We start from the raw sequence: 17193 nt of genomic DNA, 5'->3' as shown, positions 1-17193 counted from the left end.
TATACACTACACTATACACTACACTATACACTATACTACTATACACTACACTATACACTACACTATACACTACACTATACACTACACTATACACTACACTATACACTACACTATACACTACACTATACACTATACTACTATACACTACACTATACACTACACTATACACTACACTATACACTATACTACTATACACTACACTATACACTACACTATACACTACACTATACACTATACTACTATACACTACACTATACACTACACTATACACTACACTATACACTACACTACTATACACTACACTATACACTACACTATACACTACACTATACACTACACTATACACTATACTACTATGCACTACACTATACACTACACTATACACTACACTATACACTATACTACTATACACTACACTATACACTACACTATACACTACACTATACACTATACTACTATACACTACACTATACACTACACTATACACTACACTATACACTATACTACTATACACTACACTATACACTACACTATACACTCTACACTATACAAGACACTACACTACTATCCACTACACTACACACTACACTATACACTACACTATACACTACACACTACACTACATACTACACTATACAATACACTATAGACTACATTATACACTACACTACACACTACACTATAGACTACACTATACACTACTATACACTACACTATACACTACTATACACTACACTATACACTACACTACAGACACACACAGTGCACTCGAATACCCACAAGTGTAGCTCACTATAGCCCAATGGTTCTTAACCTTGACTGCAGCCTTGCTACCCCATTGATTCTCAACCGTTTGAAAAATGTACAACCTTAGTAACTACCCCGTGTGTGTTTCGATTTAGTAAAGCAAGCTGTTACTCACATTGCGCCTTCTAACAAACAATCTGGTCTGTGCTGCTTCAACAGAGGAGGAGGCAAAGCGTCACGAACTCTCTCTCTCATCATCATCACCGCGGTGGCTAGGAGATGTTAACTACCTCGCCTGGTGTGCAGGAGGTCGTGGGTTCGATCCCGACCCTGACGCCTGCTGCTGTATATTTGGAGTCTGCGTCTCTCATCATCACAGTGGCTAGGAGATGCCAACTACCTCGCCTGGTGTGCAGGAGGTCGTGGGTTCGATCCCGACCCTGACGCCTGCTGCTGTATATTTGGAGTTTGCATCTCTCATCATCATCACAGTGGCTAGGAGATGTTAACTACCTCGCCTGGTGTGCAGGAGGTCGTGGGTTCGATCCCGACCCTGACGCCTGCTGCTGTATATTTGGAGTTTGCGTCTCTCTCATCATCATCACGGTGGCTAGGAGGTGTTAACTACCTCGCCTGGTGTGCAGGAGGTCGTGGGTTCGATCACGACCCTGACAATGCCTGCTGCTGTATATGTGGTGTGTCTCTCTGACTCTCTCTCCCCGTGGTCGCGTGGATTTGTGTCCGGGTCCTCCGGGTTTTCCCTCCACATTTAGAATCAACAGCGTGCGTTTAGATGATTTGGCTGCTGTAAATTTCCACGTGACGATCAGCCACTTCGTTGAGCTGTCATTTGAGGCCGGATCGCGTCTGAAAAGAGATGTATAGCTTAGTGGGGTTCCGACCTGATGAAATAAAAAAAATTCAACTAATATCAGAGGTATCTTTAAATGCCACTTTGCAGCCAATTATTTATGATCTCGTGTAGACTCACACAGAGACCCACAGACTCACACAGAGACCCATCGACTCACACAGAGACCCACAGACTCACACAGAGACCCATCGACTCACACAGAGACCCATCGACTCACACAGAGACCAATAGACTCACACAGAGACCCACAGACTCACACAGAGACCCATCGACTCACACAGAGACCAATAGACTCACACAGAGACCCACAGACTCACACAGAGACCCATCGACTCACACAGAGACCAATAGACTCACACAGAGACCCACAGACTCACACAGAGACCCACAGACTCACACAGATACCCATAGACTCACACAGAGACCCACAGACTCACACAGATACCCATAGACTCACACAGAGACCCATAGACTCACACAGATACCCACAGACTCACAAATAGACCCAAAGACTCACACAGAGACCCATAGACTCACACAGAGATCGATATAATCATACAGAAAGTCAGACTCACACAGAGACCCACAGACTCACACAGAGACCCATAGACTCACACCGAGACCCATAGACTCACAGAGACACACAGACTCACAGAGACCCACAGACTCACACAGAAACCCATAGACTCACAGAGACACACAGACTCACACAGAGACCCACAGACTCACACAGAGACCCATAGACTCATAGAGACACACAGACTCACAGAGACCCATAGACTCACACAGAGACCCATAGACTCATAGAGACACACGTAACATCGCGTGTACGTAACCATTGAACTCTCTTGTCAATCCACTGCCGCGTGACGACGGCCCTGCCACACGCTACGCCGGCCACGGGGGGTTGCTTGACACGAGTATTACTTCACCACGCTGGTAATTGCAGGTCGCAGAAGGACGAGGGGTTGGCCCAGAGTTTGGGAGCGGTGGCGCAACGGTCAGCGCACTCCGCTAAGATACCCGGCGACCCGAGTTCGATTCCCGCTCACGACCAATAACAGTCGCGAATTTTCTGAACCGGTCCTGGGCCTCCCCTAGGTCGCAATAGCCTCAAATGAGTACCTGGTGCGGTGTGTAGTAAACATCGTCACCGGGGAGACAAAGGCGGCCGTGCGTGGTGCTGGCTACCAACCCCCTGATGCTCCGTGCCGGCCTTCATAGGTGCTACTCGCTAACAGCACTTGCCCGACAGTCTGTTACAGGCTACACGGGTGACCTTTGTCTTTGTGGTGTTGGTCACCCACCCACTCGTGTGCCACCGTGCCGGCCTTCATAAGGTGCTACTCGCTAACAGCACTTGCCCCAACAGTCTGCCACAGGCTACACGGGTGACCTTTGTCTTTGTGGTGTTGGCCACCCACCCCCTCGTGTGCCACAGTGCCGGACTTCATAAGGTGCTACTCGCTAACAGCACTTGCCCCGACAGTCTGTCACAGGCTACACGGGTGACCTTTGTCTTTGTGCTGTTGGCCACCCACCCCCTCGTGTGCCACCGTGCCGGCCTCCATAGGTGCTACTCGCTAACAGCACTTGCCCCAACAGTCTGCCACAGGCTACACGGGGGACCTTTGTCTTTGTGGTGTCGGCCACCCACCCCCTCGTGTGCCACCGTGCCGGCCTTCATAGGTGCTACTCGCTGACAGCACTTGCCCCGACAGTCTGCCACAGGCTACACGGGTGACCTTTGTCTTTGTGGTGTTGGTCACCCACCCCCTCGTGTGCCACCGTGCCGGCCTTCATAGGCGCTGCTACTCGCTAACAGCACTTGCCCGACAGTCTGTCACAGGCTACACGGGGGACCTTTGTCTTTGTGGTGTTGGCCACCCACCCCCTCGTGTGCCACCGTGCCGGCCTTCATAGGCGTTGCTACTCGCTAACAGCACTTGCCCCAACAGTCTGCCACAGGCTACACGGGGGACCTTTGTCTTTGTGCTGTTGGCCAGCCACCCCCTCGTGTGCCACCGTGCCGGCCTTCATAAGGTGCTGCTACTCGCTAACAGCACTTGCCCCGACAGTCTGTTCAGGCGAAACAGCGTGTCCCAAAACCGGTTCGGATATCGCTCGCGGGAGGGAATCGAACTTTCAGGAGGTCGCCCGGTTCATAAATCGCCGCGCACCAACCGCTGCCCCCCACCCACCACGTGCCACTTGGACCTGCGCCGACATGATAATTGTTTTTTTACCCTTCTATCTGGCAACAAAACTGACACCTTTTTTTACAAGGAGTCATGTTTGCATAGACCACAATACCTGCAGTCATAATGCAAAAAAAACATGTTTCTTGTCAAACGCGTGCGTGGTTACTGGTGCGTGCGTGCGTGCGTGCCAGCTTCTACCGAGAAGAGGGACAGGGAAGGATTTGGGAAGGATGCTGGGGGGGGAGGGAAGGGGGGAGCCAGGTTCGCGCAACGGCAGCCCTGCAATGTCTAGCTTCGCGTCACTGCTGCCAGAAGGACATCCACGAGAGAGGGCTCCAGACAGCCCCATCTCCCCCCCCGAGAGAGAGAGAGGCAGAGAGAGACAGATCAGTTATTATTGCTCGGTACAGAAATAGACCATTGTCCTCTGAAGTCAAAATGTAAGCCGAAGGTCAGAGGACAGACGCTGCATCAAGCTGGGCCGATTTAAGCACCTGAGATGGAAATACAAAATAAAACCACGTCTAAATTTCGATTTAAAGCTTTCGTGACTGCAGGGATTCATCTCCTTGGTTCTTTCGGTAAAGTCACGTAGAAGGGAAATAATAAAATAATAAAAATAAAACATAATAAAATAATAATAAAACCACGTCTGTGTGAGAATTCGTGGCTATAACAAAAGCTCACAACGTCTGCAACAACGTGTGGAGTGCGCCTACTGAGAGTCAGGTCAGAATTGTATCTCTTTAAACACGTGTACTGGCACGCGACGCAGCAGTCTTCAACAAATAGGTGTTCATCTTATGTTTCGGCTTGGGTCTAATTGCCCACGCTCAACTCACGTTGGCTGTAAATCACCACAGTCTCTTACGTTGTGGCAAGCTTCGGGGCCACTTCCTGGAGTCGTGGAGTTCTGCCATTACTCGTACGGTACATTCTATTAAAGCGTGTTTTTAAAAAAAAGTATTAAATATTACTTCTTTTTAAATCCTTCATATTAAGTTCACTTGCTTGCTTGCGCGCTTACGACCGTGCAAATCTTGCGGGCGTTTTTTAACCCACTTCCCGTGATCCAATTGAACTGACATTTTGCACACAGACTCGTTGTGCGTGACAATTTATTTTCGTGAAAATGTTTTTCCTAAATTTTACACTTTTTAGGAAAAAATTAATTATATTTAATTACCAATTGCTTAATGGTGGCAGGCAATCATCTGACCCATAGGTGGCAGCCATCTCAATCCAGAGGACGAGAGGACTCTAGCCGCCACGCATATAAAGGATTTATAGTGAAAAACTTTTTTTTACGGGTTAATTTTTTAACTTACTGATTAATCCGTGTCATGCGGTTGTCCACTACATCAGGTGAGTTACTGTCGGTAGTGATACAATCGCCACGATTGCGGAGTGTCACCCAGCACAGCCAGTCTTCAACAATAATTATAGGGGTCTTTATTTCTTCCAGCACGAGACACACAGGTCTTCAGGGATTCCCTTCACTCCAAGCGTCCCGAAAACTCTCTCGGTTTCCCCTTCTCATATTACCCCTCAAGCCATCTTTCTCGAAGGTTCCTGAACCCGCTTTCCCTCCAGCCCATCACCTTCCCACTTTTTCCTCACGGATTCCAACCGTCCATCCCTGTCAATCATCCTCCGTTTACTAGATTTGAAGCTTTTGTGACTGCAAGGATTCATATTCTTAGGTTTTTTCGGTAAAGTCACGTAGGTAAAAAATTAAAATTAATCAAAGTAAAATAAAATAAAAATCACGACGTTTCGGAGGCAACACAAGCTTCCGTCTTCAGGTGGAACCGTCACAGCACGCTTGCTGTATCAAGTGGAACCGTCACAGCCCGACAGCTGTATCAAGTAAATGCTTGATACAGCTGTCGGGCTGTGACGGTCCCACCTGAAGACGGAAGCTTGTGTTGCCTCCGAAACGTCGTGATTTTTATTTTATTTTACTTTGATTAATTTTAATTTTTTACCTACGTGACTTTACCGAAAAAACCTAAGAAGATGAATATCCTCCGTTTTCCCGCTCTTTCCATTTTGTATTTCTCCTCCAATCCCCTTCAATTTCCCTGGCCTCTAACCAATCCCCTTTCAGGCCCAGTTAAGTTACCAATCAGAGGGCTTTGTTATTACACGCTTTCATTTAACTCACTGTCTGTTGTCGTATCCTCAAATCTTGTAACTCAATTGTAACCCACTTCCCAATGTCGTATCGACTGCAAACTTGATATACGTATGTCATACTGATGACAATACTATATTCTATCATAAAAACCAATCCCCTTTCAGGTCCTGCTAAACACCGTTCAGCGAGGACTTGTTCAACCTCCCGATTGGCCAAGCCATGCACGCCGTGTCCATAACATCCGGTGAGTTTTTTCGGTTGTGATCGAATCTCTACGTATCTCAGTTTCCATGAGAAGTTGGAAGGGGTCATACTCTTAGTTCTTTCGGTAAAGTCACGTAGGTAAAAAATGAAATAAAAATTAATAAAAAAAAAAAATCACTGTAAAAAATGAAATTAAAATTAATAAAAGCAAAAAATAAAAACAATAAAATTATTTTTATTTTTATTAATTTTAATTTCATTTTTTACCTACGTGACTTTACCGAAAGAACTAAGAGTATGAATCCTTGCAGTCACGAAAGCTTCAAATCTAGAAGTTGGAAGGGGGTTTTGTTGTTGTTGTGGCCTACAACAGGCTTCTTAAAAAATGGCGTTCACTCGTGACATTAAGTAAGGCATCTTTATTTGAGGAAACTTTAAGAGGGGTGGGGAGCAGGGAAGGGGTAATATGTTTTAAAATCGTTTTTTATTTTACTTCGCTCGGAAGTGTCTATGCATTTTATTTATTTCCTTGCTTTCCAAAGTTGCTCCCAAGGTAAGACGCGATCAATCTTAGGCGACAGTGCGATCGATTCACGGCGGGTTTACAAACGAACAGGCGAATTATAATAAACAACGCCGACAAATAACAAAAAAAACGCGCAAAGAGAAAACCTCATGAGAATAAGAAGCTAAGCCCCTGTTGATATAAACTACCGTACATTATACTTTTTATGTTTGTTAAACACAATATTTTTTCATCAAAGGTAATAAAAGCCACTCCCCGATCCAGTAGCCCCCACTTTCCACTGCCACATCCGAGCCGAGCGAGCACGGTGTACGGGTACGTTTTCCACTATTCTCCGTGCAGAGCAGTGCTACACTGGCCTCCTTTCAAACCTTTCAACCCTTTACCGTTCCGTGATGCCTGCAAGTTGCAGGGTGTTTTGGGTGTTTCGTTTACCACCGAACCTCGAAACGCGCGCAAGCGATTCAGCGTTAATTTTATCTCGTAGTAGCGCCCCGTTGTTTTTAAAAGACGTTGCACTCACCGCAGAGAACCGTAGCGGCACGACCCGTCACTCGACGATAGCTGGCGCCAAAATCTGTGCCTACACGCACTTCCCCCGCAGGGCCTTGTGGATTAAATAACTAAAATTAAATCACTGTATCGGTACGTCTTCAGGTCGGAAGTTATTTTAATTTAGTTTTTCTCCACATTCGCACACCTTACACGTACTGCATCGTAACGGAATAGGAAGCAAATACAAAAAAAATTATGACGTACGTCATCGAAAATGGCAAAGGGTTAATGCATCTAGCTTCGCCCCACGGCCAAGCAAGGCCAGGCCCAATGACACGACCATTGCTTGTGACGTCAATCGGTGACGCTGCGAGCGAATCTCGTCACCCGCACGCGCCTTGTTCGCGTGCGGCTGCGACGTCGCCGAGTGAGGAAAAAACTATTGAAACCCGGCTACACCGGGCTATGAGACTCTGTACGGCCCAGGTACAGCTTCGGTTGTTGCCAGTGGGGGGGGGGGGGGAGAGGTACAAACAAAGAGGTTTGGAGTTCAAGAAGAGGAAAAAGAACCCGCTGGATTGGTCGCGTCACCACCCCCACAATAGTAGCATTTCTGCCGCCAACCTATAGCCGAGTTATAAGAGGCGCACACACATAAATAGCCGCTCTCGATAGATCAAAAAAGAGCGGCGTTCAAAAAAGGGGGGCCCCAAAAATAAAAAAAAATAATGGCCCCCATCCCCTGCTCCCTTAGAGCCGCCATGAAGGGCACGGGTGGGACGGTGGTGGAGGAGGATAGGTGGGGGGAGGGGGGGACCAGGGGGGGGGGGGAGAAGGCAAAGGAGGGGGGGGGGTGCCGATGTTTAGGGGGCGAGTGGAGAGGATGGGTGGATGTGGATTCTATTACGGGACAGTGAAATATGAAGTCAATCATAATCCCCGTGCGTGCGCACACACAAGGACACAGAGGGAGAGAGACACGTTCAGAGAGACACGCGCAGGTTCACAGACACACACACGCAAACACACGCACGTTCACAGAGAGAGACATGCAAGCACGCAGACACACACACACACGAGACACACATCGCAAGCGCAGAGACAGATACGCGCGGCGCAAGTTCAACGCGCGTGCGACGTTCACGCGCCGACGAACTGGGAGACGTATTTAGGAGCCGGTGCTCAAGCAGAAGAGGGGAAAATCCGAAACGGGAACGAGCCCCAGACCACTCGCAGGAGCGCGTTTCGTCGGTACGCACCTAGAACTTTGCTCTCCACCGTAACGCGGCCAAACGTGCGCTCAAATCGGAGGGTGCGACGCTGACCCCAACGTTTCGACCGCATTAGCCACCGCGTGCCGAGTGACTTTCGAGCCGCGCGGCGTGGCGATATTTGGGGGTGGCGAAATGGAAGGGGGGGAAAAAACTAAACGGATAGGTTCGCGCGGCAGTGAAATCGCACCGAGCGAGGGGAAACCTGAAGCAGCGGTCGGCACTGGGACACCCGGAGAGATGGCGCTGTCGAGTGTGCAGGCGGTGGAACTGCACCCGTGTCCCCCCCCCCCCCCCCATTGGACCACAGGGCCATGTTATTAATTGTACTGGGAGGGGGGGGGGTCACGTGACAACCACGGCCAACTGTGCCCACCGGGGTGTCTTCCGTTAAGAATAAAAACGACGGGTGCGCCCCCCCCCCCCCCCCCAAAAAAATAAATTCGTGGCATTTCAGAGAATTCGGTAAAAGGGGCCCAAGTCCCTCCGCCGTCGAGTCGACCACACTCGGGGCGGGTTCAGCCAGACAGCCAAAAGGGTTGCGGGACAAACTTGAACGTGCTGAGAGCGGAGGAGGGGGGCAGAGAACGCGAGAGAGAGCGTGAGAAGCAACGCGATACGATGGAAAGTCTCCCGGAGTAAGTGGGCCACGCACGGCTGGCTGCCGATTGGCACCGGCTACTCCTACCGCCGCCGCCGCTGCTGCAGCCGCTGCTGCTACCCGCCGGTCTAATTTTCGCACACCACTTCTTCTTAAACTGTTTACACATTTAAGCACGACGGGCCCACGTAATGGCTTTTGTAATCATTGTTGCCGAGATCGAGTCTTAAAAATAATCTGTCCCCGAAGCCGATATAGACTTGACGGAGCTCGTGAACGACGCCGGGCGCGGAGCTGGCGGCCACCGCTAACAGCACTTGCCCCAAAAAGTCTGTTGATGCTACACGGGGGATCTTTGTCTTTTGTAGAGTCAACTTCAGCTGCGGGGAGAAAAAGGCGGCCGCTGGGTCGGGGCGGGTCTCCGTACGAGTTTGTTGTCCTTCCCCCGCACCTCCGATTAGCACGGTCGGCTACGTACGGTGCGAAAGAAGTTCAACATACATACATACATATACTCGCACAGAGACCCATAGACTCACACAGAGATCCCCCTGCTGGGACGTCCGTGGAAAACAGAAGAGCTTCGCGGCTCATCGGATTCCATGCAGCAGCAGGAGAAAGATGATGATGCTGTAGGAGGCGGCGGCGGCGGCGGCGATCCTCCAACGGACGCTCTCCGCAAATCCGCACCGACCGTCTCGCCTCACGTACACATGCACGCACACACACGTATGTATACGCACGCACACACGCGCGCACACACACGCGCGCACACACGCGCGCACACGCACGTGCGCACACGCACGTACACACACGCACGTGCACACACGCGCACACACACACGTACACACTCTCACACGTACGCACGCACGCACACGTACACACACACGCACAAGCACACACGCACGCACAAACACACACGCACAAACACACACGCACGCACACACGCGCGCACACACACGCACGCACGCACACACGCGCGCACACACACACGCGCGCGCGCACGCACGCACGCACACACGCGCGCACGCACGCACGCACGCACGCACGCGCGCACACACGCACAAACACACACGCACACACACACGCGCGCGCGCACGCGCGCGCGCACGCACGCACGCGCGCGCGCGCGCACGCACGCACACACGCGCGCACGCACGCACGCACGCACGCACGCGCGCACACACGCACGCACGCACAAACACACACGCGCGCACACACACACGCACAAACACACACGCACGCACACACACGCGCACGCACACACGCGCGCACAAAGCGCCTGGACGCAAAATTAACCGCGATACCTCGCCGCCGCCGCCGCCGATCTCGTCAAGGAGAGCGAAAACAAAACAAACAAAACCGCCACCACGTGACACTCCGAGGTCGCCATCCCCGCAAATCCCCGCAGCGGCGGCGGGCAGCAGCCGCAGCGGGGGGTTTTGGCCGAGCCGCCGGTCGCCGCGTCATCGAGCGGCGCTTTCGGATGCGCCTCTGCGGCCCGTCTGGAACGCTCTCTCCCCTTCCTGTGAGCTTGCGCAACTTTTAAATGGCCGTCTCGATCGACACACTCGTTTCTTTAGCGATACAGGTCGTCGTTCCTGGTGGGTTAGATCGCGCAAAATATCAATGTTGTCTCGTTAAACCCGCCACCCCCCCCCCACCCCCCGACACAGCACAACTAGTAAGGTTTGTCACGTAAACAGAACTTGCCGATTCGTCACTAGTACAGCACTAACCGGTTGTGTGTTGGGGAGCAAATCCACAACATTTTCCACGTTTCGCCAGGAAGTACAACCAGCATCATCAGGCGGCAGCCAGATGTACACGATCATCAATTTTGGTCCCGAAAGCCTACCCGTTACAACTCATTCCTTGAGAACTGCTATTTTGTCTCCAGCTTGTCGCCATCCCCCCCCCCCACCACCCCCCGCCGCACCTGCAATAAGAGCGCGGTGCGAAAGAAGTTCAACACGTGGACGTACGTTCACGAGATAATAAACGGCAAAGTTCGGAGCAGTTTTTTTTTTTTACACTGCAATCATTTTTGCCCAGCAACCCCCACCGGTACGTGCTGGCCGTTGCGTGCTGTTGTTTTATACCGGTGTTCACACATCCGCCCCGAGCCTCCCCAGCGAGTCGGATACGTGACGGAGTTGCTCACCGTCAACATTATCGTCGTTGTTGTTGTTAGCGCGACATTAACCGCTACAAGTCCTTGACGACCGGACTGGGAGGTTTCAACGCCAGCCACCGTGAATCACCATGGTCAAGCGTGGTCAAGCGTGGTCTAGCGTGGTCCATCGTGGTCCATCATGGTCCACCATTGGTCCACCATTGGTCCACCCACGTGCCACCTCCCAACCATCAGCCCACATATGCGGCATAAACCAGCCGACGCACGGACTCCGACGACTCGGGGAGAGGGGGGGGGGGCCTCGAGGACTGGGAAATTCACGCACGGCCTAATGCTCTGTCCGTTCACCTTTCCCGTGTGTCTGTCCATGTGTTCATCTGTGTGCTCGTCCACGTGTGTGTCCGTGCGTCCGTGTGCCCGTCTGTGTGTCTGTCCAAGAGTTTGTCTGTCCATCCGCGTGTACGTCCCTGTATCCGTCCGTGCATTCATCTGTGCCCGTGTCAGCCCCCTCTCCGTCGACTTCTGCGCTCTGCGGGTAGTGTGTGGGGCGCGCTCGCCATGGCCCGGCTACTGCTCGCTCTCTTCGTGCTCCGAGCCTCCTCCTGGGGACACAGACAGAAGGCACCGCAGGGTTAAAGGTCAGCGCCGGGTTAAAGGTCAACACCGTGTTAAAGGTCAACAACAGGTTAAAGGTCAACGCTGGGTTCATCGTTAGCCACGATCAATCCAATGCTGCACCAACACCACCCTATGTGTACGTTCAACTTCTTTCGCACCCTACGTAGCCAACCGTGCTTAATCGGAGGTGCGGGGGAAGGACAACAAACTAAAACTAAATAACCGAGTTTTCAATCGACATTTAAAAGTGGCACAGCTCCAAGTGGCTGCCTAATATCGGAAGGGAAGAGCGTTCCAGACGGCCGCGGGAGCGCATCCGAAAGCGGCGCGCGACGATGCGTTGACCGCCCTCTTCGTCCGACGGCCGAGCGTGAACACCGACGGACGATGGCGGTGAGAGCCGCGTACAGACGCCGCACAGAGTGGCCACCACGTGGTCGTATTGATGGGTGGGGGCTGGTGGGGGCGGTGGCATTGTTGGTTGGTGGTAGGGAGATGGTGTCGGTGGTAGTGTTGGTGGTGTTGATAGCCGTGCTGTTAGTGGCGTTAGCGGTGGTAACGGTGTTGTTGGCGGTGGCGTTGGTGGTGTTGGTGGTGGTGTTGGTGGTGTTGTTAGTGGCGTTAGCGGTGGTGACGGTGTTGTTGGTGGCGGTGGTAACGGTGTTGTTGGCGGTGGCGTTGGTGGTGTTGGTGGTGGTGTTGGTGGTGTTGTTAGTGGCGTTAGCAGTGGTGACGGTGTTGTTGGTGGCGGTGGTAACGGTGTTGTTGGCGGTGGCGTTGGGGGTGTTGTTGGTAATGTTAGTGATGTTAGTGGTGGTGACGGTGCTGTCGGTGTGGCCGTGTTGCTAGCGGTGGCGTTAGAAGCAGAGGCACGGCTAGGATCTCTCCCCGCCCCTCCCCGCCCCGCGCCCGCACCCGCGCCTCCGCTCGTGCCCCTGGGAGGGGGCCTCACTCGGCACGGACAGCGTTGGCGCTCGCCTCGTGTCAAGGTCGCGCCCGATCGCCGGGCGGTACGGAGACCCCACCTCACCCCGCGCCACCCCGGGTGCATCATGCCCCACCGTGCCCCACGGTCACTACCCCTAACCCTGAGCCGATGATAGCCATCCCAGCAGTAGATTTCCAGGGCCTGAATCCATTATTTACTTGTGTTATTATTCAAAAGTGTATTTTCCCGTTATGTGACAGGCATATTCATGCCGCAAATGATCCAGTGTGTCTTGACTTTGCCGATGACGCCATCTCTCCGTTTAACCGGCGCCTTCTTTCGTCTGCAGACTCTTCTGGATTCATCGGGATGAAATCTAAATGAGCGACTTGACGCACCGAATGGAATTTACTCCGAGATTAACTCGTGACAAATCTGTACGTTAAGAATGGCGACTGTAAATGACCGCTATCGTAGTGTTCTAAGAGCCGTTTGAGTTACGAGGAAGAAAGTACACAAACTATGTTTCAATTCAAAATTTAGATTTTCCCCAAACTTACATTTTTTTCCTCGCATGCGAGAGTGAACATAAAAATTTAAACCATTGTGTTTGTTGTGAATGTGAGAGTGAATATACAAATATAAACCATTGTTGTTGGTTGCAGGAGTGATTTAATCATTATAAGTACTTTACTATCAGGTTTTTTCGGTAAAGTCACGTAGGTAAAAATAAATAATACATAATAAAAATTCTAGAAATAATAATAGAACTAAAATAATTATAGAACTAAAATAATTATTTTTGTTCTATTATTATTTATATTATTTTTTATTTTTACCTACGTGACTTTACCGAAAAAACCTGAGAGAATGAATCCTTGCAGTCACGAAAGCTTCAAATCTAGAACTAGAAGTACCGACTTACTGGATTCTGCATTGATGTGAATACAAACAGGTTAACCATTTATAAACCGGAAGGACAGGGCCGGTGTTCATTTACGTTCACAAATTTTCGCTACAAAATGTGAGCAGATGCTCGCTTTTACATACAAACTCATTTGCTGAATTGACGTGAATTTTAAGAAATGTTTAAACCGTAAGCGCGGCCCAAAAAACGCTCAGGTGGAAACTGCGCCGGTTTATTTAAATTTCTATTCGATGTCAAAAAAAAATAAAAAATAAAACCAATGTCACGCACAAATATTAACCGAGAATTCCTGGGTCTTTCGGTAAAGTCACGTAAGATAGGTTCAAAGAAAATAACAAAAAATAACGAAAATAACTGTTATTAGAAATGTTTTTTTGTTGACCAGTGTAATTAAGGCGTTACACGCAGCGCTACAGAGTGGTCAGGCGTGCGTGAGGCACAGACCACCAAAACTGTACTCATAACAGAGGTCGCAACCGGGTACCTGATACCCGGCTACCCGTACCCGGCCGGGTACGGGTACGGGTAGCCGTTTGCGACCCTGGTGCGGCCGGGTACGGGTAGGCCGTGAGTCACTGGTGAGTAACCGTTTGTCACTCATTTCCCAACGTCTTGTCTCTTCTCACAATTCAAGTTCCTAGAATCAACACACCCGCAACATGGCTTCATCCCAGAGGTCGCAATCAGGTACCCGATACCCGTACCCTACCCGTACCAAGCCGGGTACGGGTAGGGTACGGGTACGGCCGGGTACGGGTACCCATTTGCGACCCTGGTGCGGCCGGGTACGGGTAAGGAATCAAAACCCGTTTGCGACCTTTGACTCATAATGGTGCCATGGTTTGGCCCCACGAAATGTTTGCCTTGAGCATCAGTGGGGGGGGGGGGGGTGCCACTTCTAACGGGCAAACAGACAAGGGGAGGGGGGGGGAGGCTCTGTGAACCACCTGCCACCAAGTCGCCCCGAATGTGCCACCACATCTCTGGCGGGGGGGAGGGGGGGGGGCTGGGGGCCTTCATCCAGCAGCGGATTGACTACGGAGTGGGGAGGCGGGTGCATTCTTAATTGAAAACTAATTTCTTTACAACTGCTGTTTCTGCTTAAGTCTATTGTCCTTCCCTACCCCCTGGCAACATCCGATTAGCTACGTACGGTGTGAAAGAAGTTCAACATACACTCCATACATAGACTCACGCAGAGACCCACAGACTCACGCAGAGACCCATAGACTCACGCAGAGACCCATAGACTCACACAGAGACCCATAGACTCATGCAGTCCTATAGACTCACACAAAGACCCAGAGACACAGAGACCCATAGACTCACACAGACACCAATAAATTCACACAGAGACCCATAGATTCACACAGAGACCCACAGATTCACACAGAGACCCATACACTCACACAGAGACCCATACACTCAAACAAAGACACGGAGAGACACACAGACCCATACACTCACACAGAGACCCATATACTCACACAGAGACCCATAGACCCACGCAGACACCAATAGACTCATACAGAGACCCATAGACTCACACAGAACCCCATAGATTCACACAGAGACCCATAGACTCATGCAGAGACCCATCGACTCGCACAGAGACCCATAGACTCATAGACTCACGCAGAGACCCATCGACTCACGCAGACACCCATAGACTCACACAGAGACCCATAGACTCACGCAGAGACCCATAGACTCACACAAAGACCTAGAGACACACACAGACCCATACACTCACACAGAGACCAATAGACTCACACAGACACCCATAGATTCACACAGAGACCCATAGATTCACACAGACCCATATATTCACACAGAGACCCATAGACTCACAGAGACACAGACTCACACAGAGACCCATAGACTCACACAGAGACCCATAGACTCATGCGGACACCCATAGTCCTTGCCCACTCACCGGCACCTCCGATTAGCACAGCTGGCTATGTACAACACGAAAGAAGTTCAACATGCCGCACACACAGCAATCTGAAACAAGAAACCAGCCCCTCCCTCCCCCCAACAAAGAGAGCCATGGAGGTGGTGGGGGGCATGGGATGGACGTACTGACCGCCCGGTTAATCGTCCGCGCAGTGAACATTCTGTCTACCGCTGCGCACTGTGATTGATTTGGTGCTAATGTGCCACGCGGGGGGATGACGCCGTTGGGACGCGCACTCACACAGAGACCCACAGCCTCACACAGAGACACATAGATTCACACGGAGACCCACAGTCTCACACGGAGACACACAGACTCACACAGAGACCCATAGATTCATACAGAGACCCACAGTCTCACACAGAGACCCATAAACTCACACAGAGACCCATGGACTCACACAGAGACCCATAGATTCACACAGAGACCCACAGTCTCACACAGCGACCCATAGACTCACACAGAGACCCATAGACTCACACAGAGACTCATAGACTCACACAGAGACCCACGGACTCACACAGAGACCCACAGCCTCACACAGAGACCCATAGATTCACACAGAGACCCACAGTCTCACACGGAGACACACAGACTCACACAGAGACCCACAGACTCACACAGATACCCATAGACTCACACGGAGACCCACAGACTCACACAGAGACCCAGATTCACACAGAGACCCACAGTCTCACACAGAGACCCATAGACTCACACAGAGACCCATAGACTCACACAGAGACTCATAGACTCACACAGAGACCCAGAGACTCTCACAATCATGCACTCGCTCGGTCACTCGCTCGGTCACTCAATCACTCGCTCGCTCACTCAATCAATCATCCACTCGCTCGCTCGCTCACGCACTCACGGCTCTCGCCCGCTCGCAGCTGCTCAGCGGCACGCAGCGACACACAAAACGCCGCCACCCCCCCCCCACATCCCTCTAACCCCCCCCCCCGGCCCCCCCCCGGCCCCCCCCCCCCCCGGCCCCCCCCCCCCCGGCACGGCGCGAGAGACAGACGATACCGTCGCGAGCCGCGGCGACGTTTGGAAACATTGAGCTCGTCCAGGATGTCCCAGCGGCAGATGCCTCGAGCAGCAGGACATCCCTGGGGGGGTTTTGGCTGCATCAAAGATGGCAGCTGACAGCATCCACTCTCTCTCTCTCACTCTCTCTCTCTCACTCATACTCTCTTTCACTCACTCAAACTCTCACTCTCTCTAACTTTCACTCACGCTCTCTCCCTCACTCACTCTCACTCACTCACTCTCCCCTCTCTCTTTCTCTCACTCTCTCCCCCGTCTCTCTCTCTCCCCCGTCTCTCTCTCCCCCGTCTTTCCCCTCTCTCTTTTTTTCACTTCTAGATTTTTTTTATCAGCTCTTTTTATAATCTTTTTTTTATATTTCTTTTCTTTTTCTATTTCTCTCCTCAGTCTCCCCCCCCCCCTCTCAACTCTCTCTCCCTTGTCTCTCTCTCTCCCCCCTCTCTCTTGTTCACTCGCTAACGTGCGATCGAGCGCGGGCCCGCGTGGCTTACCACCACCGCCACCACCAGC

At 51.4% G+C, this 17193-nt stretch overlaps 2 protein-coding genes across 5 annotated transcripts in view; one reads left to right on the top strand and one right to left on the bottom strand.

Moving 5' to 3' along the window:
* The window catches only part of LOC144737052 (SH3 and multiple ankyrin repeat domains protein 2-like), a 114054-nt gene extending 103463 nt beyond the window's left edge, over window positions 1-10591 (top strand). The window contains exon 13 of the mRNA XM_078619701.1: window positions 10471-10591. Coding sequence (XP_078475827.1) covers window positions 10471-10591 — 121 coding nt within the window. The remainder of the gene's footprint in view (window positions 1-10470) is intronic.
* Window positions 10592-11389: 798 nt separating this feature from the next.
* LOC144737076 (uncharacterized) overlaps window positions 11390-17193 on the bottom strand; it is an 86941-nt gene continuing 81137 nt past the window's right edge. For 3 of the 4 annotated variants that reach the window (XM_078619735.1, XM_078619738.1, XM_078619736.1), the window contains one exon: window positions 11390-11798. In XM_078619735.1, coding sequence (XP_078475861.1) covers window positions 11764-11798 — 35 coding nt within the window. In that variant the 3' untranslated portion in view covers window positions 11390-11763. The remainder of the gene's footprint in view (window positions 11799-17193) is intronic. The other variant, XM_078619737.1, reaches the window with a different exon arrangement.

This window comes from Lampetra planeri, chromosome 64 (genome assembly GCF_965212315.1).
Source record: "Lampetra planeri chromosome 64, kcLamPlan1.2.h2, whole genome shotgun sequence".
Taxonomy (NCBI): domain Eukaryota; kingdom Metazoa; phylum Chordata; class Hyperoartia; order Petromyzontiformes; family Petromyzontidae; genus Lampetra; species Lampetra planeri.
This window is presented reverse-complemented; position numbering and strand designations above follow the sequence as displayed.